Source organism: Rhincodon typus, unplaced genomic scaffold (assembly GCF_021869965.1).
Source record: "Rhincodon typus isolate 14 unplaced genomic scaffold, sRhiTyp1.1 hic_rhity00000744, whole genome shotgun sequence".
NCBI classification, from domain to species: Eukaryota; Metazoa; Chordata; class Chondrichthyes; order Orectolobiformes; family Rhincodontidae; genus Rhincodon; species Rhincodon typus.
Window position 1 is genome coordinate 1 of NW_025966382.1, and position 3,815 is coordinate 3,815.

The 3,815-nt window shown below is 48.6% G+C and overlaps 1 protein-coding gene across 1 annotated transcript in view; it reads left to right on the forward strand.

The window, feature by feature from the left end:
• The first annotated feature begins 596 nt into the window (after window positions 1-596).
• LOC125481061 (matrix metalloproteinase-17-like) overlaps window positions 597-3,815 on the forward strand; it is a 20,393-nt gene continuing 17,174 nt past the window's right edge. The window contains exons 1-2 of the mRNA XM_048592171.1: window positions 597-1,176; window positions 2,561-2,643. Of these exons, the coding sequence (XP_048448128.1) occupies window positions 1,043-1,176; window positions 2,561-2,643 (217 nt within the window). The 5' untranslated portion in view covers window positions 597-1,042. The remainder of the gene's footprint in view (window positions 1,177-2,560; window positions 2,644-3,815) is intronic.

Genomic DNA, 3,815 nt, shown 5'->3' on the forward strand with positions numbered 1-3,815 from the left:
GAGCGCCGCACTGTCGGAGGGTCAGTGCTGAGGGAGTGCAGCACTGTTGGAGCGTCAGTGTTGAGGGAGCGCCGCACTGTCGGAGGGTCAGTGCTGAGGGAGCGCCGCACTGTCGGAGGGTCAGTGCTGAGGGAGTGCAGCACTGTTGGAGTGTCAGTGTTGAGGGAGCGCCGCACTGTCGGAGGGTCAGTGCTGAGGGAGCGCCGCACTGTCACAGGGTCAGTGCTGAGGGAGCGCAGCACTGTCGGAGGGTCAGTGCTGAGGGAGCGCCGCACTGTCGGAGGTTCAGTGCTGAGGGAGTACCGCACTGTCGGAGGGTCAGTGCTGAGGGAGCGCCGCACCGTCGGAGGGTCAGTGCTGAGGGAGCGCCGCACCGTCGGAGGGTCAGTGCTGAGGGAGCGCCACACTGTCGGAGGGTCAGTGCTGAGGGAGCGGCACACTGTCGGACTGTCAGTGCTGAGGGAGAGCCGCACCGTCGGAGGGTCAGTGCTGAGGGAGTGCTGGAGTCCCTCCAGTGGGACTTGAACTGATAGCAGTCTCAAATACTATCAAATCAGATGAAGTCTTCACAAAAGTTTGAAGTACATTCCAAAGAATGAGAGAAGACACATGTTCGATTATTCTGAGGTCATTCAGCCCTCAGAAGAGAGTTTTTCTTCCAGTTGCTCTCTGTTGCCTCACTCTGAGCTGGTAATGAAAGTTGTAGCAGAACCCTGGGCATTAAAGAATAAATGGGATAGTCAGTGAACTGGAAAGAACGTTGCTAATTAGAAATGTCATCCTGTGATTTAATACATATGCGGAGTGCAGAAGGGTACTTAGATCTGGATGATGAGAAACCAACAGCCTTGACAATGAGACTGAAAGTTTGCATTTACAGCTTTCTGCAGTTCCAGACTGCTCTGAACCGTTCACATTAACCGAGGGGATAAAATTAAAGCCTGTTTGGAGAGATTTTACATAAGTGCACTATCAAATTTCATTTGCTCTTTGGTTAATCAGGTTTAGTCAGGATACTGCTTGTCTGTTTTGCTTATTTGAAATGATGTGTCTTCTGTCTTTCTGTCCATGTCGAGGTCTCAGAGATCTGCTGCTCCCCACCAACCAAGTCCAACTGGAAAATTCATCCTGGCACCCAGAGCTCCCAGAACCAGCAGACCAGCGGCCAACTGCTCAGTGAGTACTGATTGTTCAGACCGTCATTTTCACCTGCCGTCTTCCACCCCTCCAACCATTCCCCCACACCTGAGTCCTGCAGCCAAATTTAATACAAAGCAAGAAATGTCTGAGTCCAACTTTACACTCTGAGAAACCATCTTTTTCATCTTGCACTCATCCAGACAATTTGCAAGAATACAGAGATGAGGAGCAATGTCTTCACCTTGGGAGGTGACGTCCCAATGGTATTATCACTGGACTGTTAATCCAGGGACACAGACAATGTTCTGGGGACTTGGGTTCAAATACCTGCCATGGTAGATGGTGGAATTTGAAATCAATTTAAAAAATGATGATTACGAAACCATTGTTGATTCTTCATCAGAGTCAGCTAGACTCGAAATGTTAGCTTGATTTCTCTCTCCATGGATGCTGCCTGACTCTGACTAAGCAACAGCGATATATTTCCAACTCAGGATGGTGAGTGGTTTGGAGGGGAACTTGCAGGGGGTGGTGTTCCCATGTATCTGCTGCCCTTGTCCTTCTAGATGGAAGTGGTTCTGAGGTTGGAAGGTGCTATCAAATAGCTATTTATAAAAACTGCCTTTGATCACTGTGTGTTGATTGAGACTGAGTGAGTAAAACATGGTTAACTGTTCACTTGGTGAGAGCCATGAAGCCACATGGTGCAACAGTCAAGGTGAGTGCGATCAGGGTCATGTTTCAGGATCAGTGACTGATCCGGTTGGGTCATTCTGAAGTATGAACAGGGCAGGGGTGTGGTCAGAAATCCCACTGCCTCTCTGCTCCTGCCCAGTTAGATCACGAGTGAGAAAGCTTATGGACAATCTTCCTGACCAAAGTGACCTCGAGCTGTTAAGTGGGAAATCAGCACTTGGTGAAGGGCCTCACCCTGTCACTGCTGGTATTCACTCGCTAGCTAGTGAATCGGGAACCTGAAAAGCAAATAGAAATACAGGGCATTGCCCCTAACCAGAGATGGCCACGTCCATCCCTGCACCACCCCCACCCTCCCAAAATCCTCAGGATATCCACCATCCCACAACCAATTAGAAATGGAAAGGAATCTTCATTCTGTTGAGTGGATGAGTCCCAACCTTCGGTCAGGCATCACCCCACAGAAATCCTCAATGTTCCTTTTAACAATGTCTCCAAATTTTCTTCCTGGGGATTTTGTGCATACAACATTCTGGAGATTATTTTTCAGTTCTTGGAGTCTACAGAACAAACTGCAGGGTTAGCAACTCCCTACCCCACAAATCCTGGCCAATCCCAGCACTTTCCATTTGAGTGAAACGTCGATGGATTGAGCAGTTCTGCATGATTACAGGTTGGAGTGTGAAGAAAGCTATGTTCTGACCTGACTATCTCTCCCTTAAAGGTCTCGACCAGATGTTCCTGACAGATGTAACACTAACTTTGACGCAGTGGCTCAGATCAGGGGAGAAGCTTTCTTCTTCAAAGGTAAAAATCATGATTCTGCTCTTATTTCATTTCGCTGCAAGAACGTATGGGCTATTTTGTTACATAAATACTGATATTCTAACCCACATCACACCAACAAATTCTGAGAACTGATCCCATCACCTCTTGGTGATGGTGATTCATATTTTCCTCTCCTCGCCTTGATATTTGTGTTAAACTCACACTGTGTCCAGTTCTGCTTAGTCTCCACATTGAGCACTGTGTCCAGTTTCTGGTTAATCCCCACATTAAACACTGCGTCTAAGTTCTGGTTAATCCCCACATTGAGCGCTGTGTCAATTTCCACCCATTGAAACAGGAGCGTGCGGCTGAAATTGCAGAATGTGCCACAGTGAGAGGACTGAACTGTCACAAGCAGAGTAAATAATGAGAACTGGAGAAACCTGGCCTCCTCAGAAACCTTGTAAAGTTTGAGCCAGTATTCAACAGCCAGAAAAATGTAACTTTATCCTCCTCTCCAAACACAGTCTTGCCAAGGGATTCAGGGGAATGAGTTAGAACTGGCAAAAAACAAGTCTAAACACCAATGTTACTCAAAGAGTGAATCAGCACGTAGAGGCAATAGCCTTGAAACCATTACTGGAACTGTCAGTGGCAGTGGTGGGGAGGGAAAAACTTATTTCCGTATTGAACTTAACGTTGCTGTCTCACAGTGTGATATCCCATTGTGTCTGAGCTCCTTACAAACCCGTTGAATCACATAATTTGCAGTTGGAACATGGTGATGCCTTATTTACAAATGTTCAGGGCTAGACCTGCATCCAACACTCCCTCACACCCCGTCCCCGCAATAACAACCAAAAAAGAATCCCCCTCGTCCTCACGTACCACCCCACCAACCTCCGGATCCAACGCATCATCCTCCGACACTTCCGCCATCTGCAATCCGACCCCACCACCAAAGACATCTTTCCCTCCCCACCTTTATCTGCTTTCCGGAGGGACAACTCTCTCCGTGACTCCCTTGTCCGCTCCACACTCCCCTCCAGCTCCACCACACCCGGCACTTTTCCCTGCAACCGCAGGAAGTGCTACACCTGCCCCCATACCTCCTCCCTCACCCCCATCCCAGGCCCCAAGAAGACTTTCCACATCAAGCAGATGTTCACCTGCACATCTGCCAATGTGGTATACTGCATCCGCTGTACCCG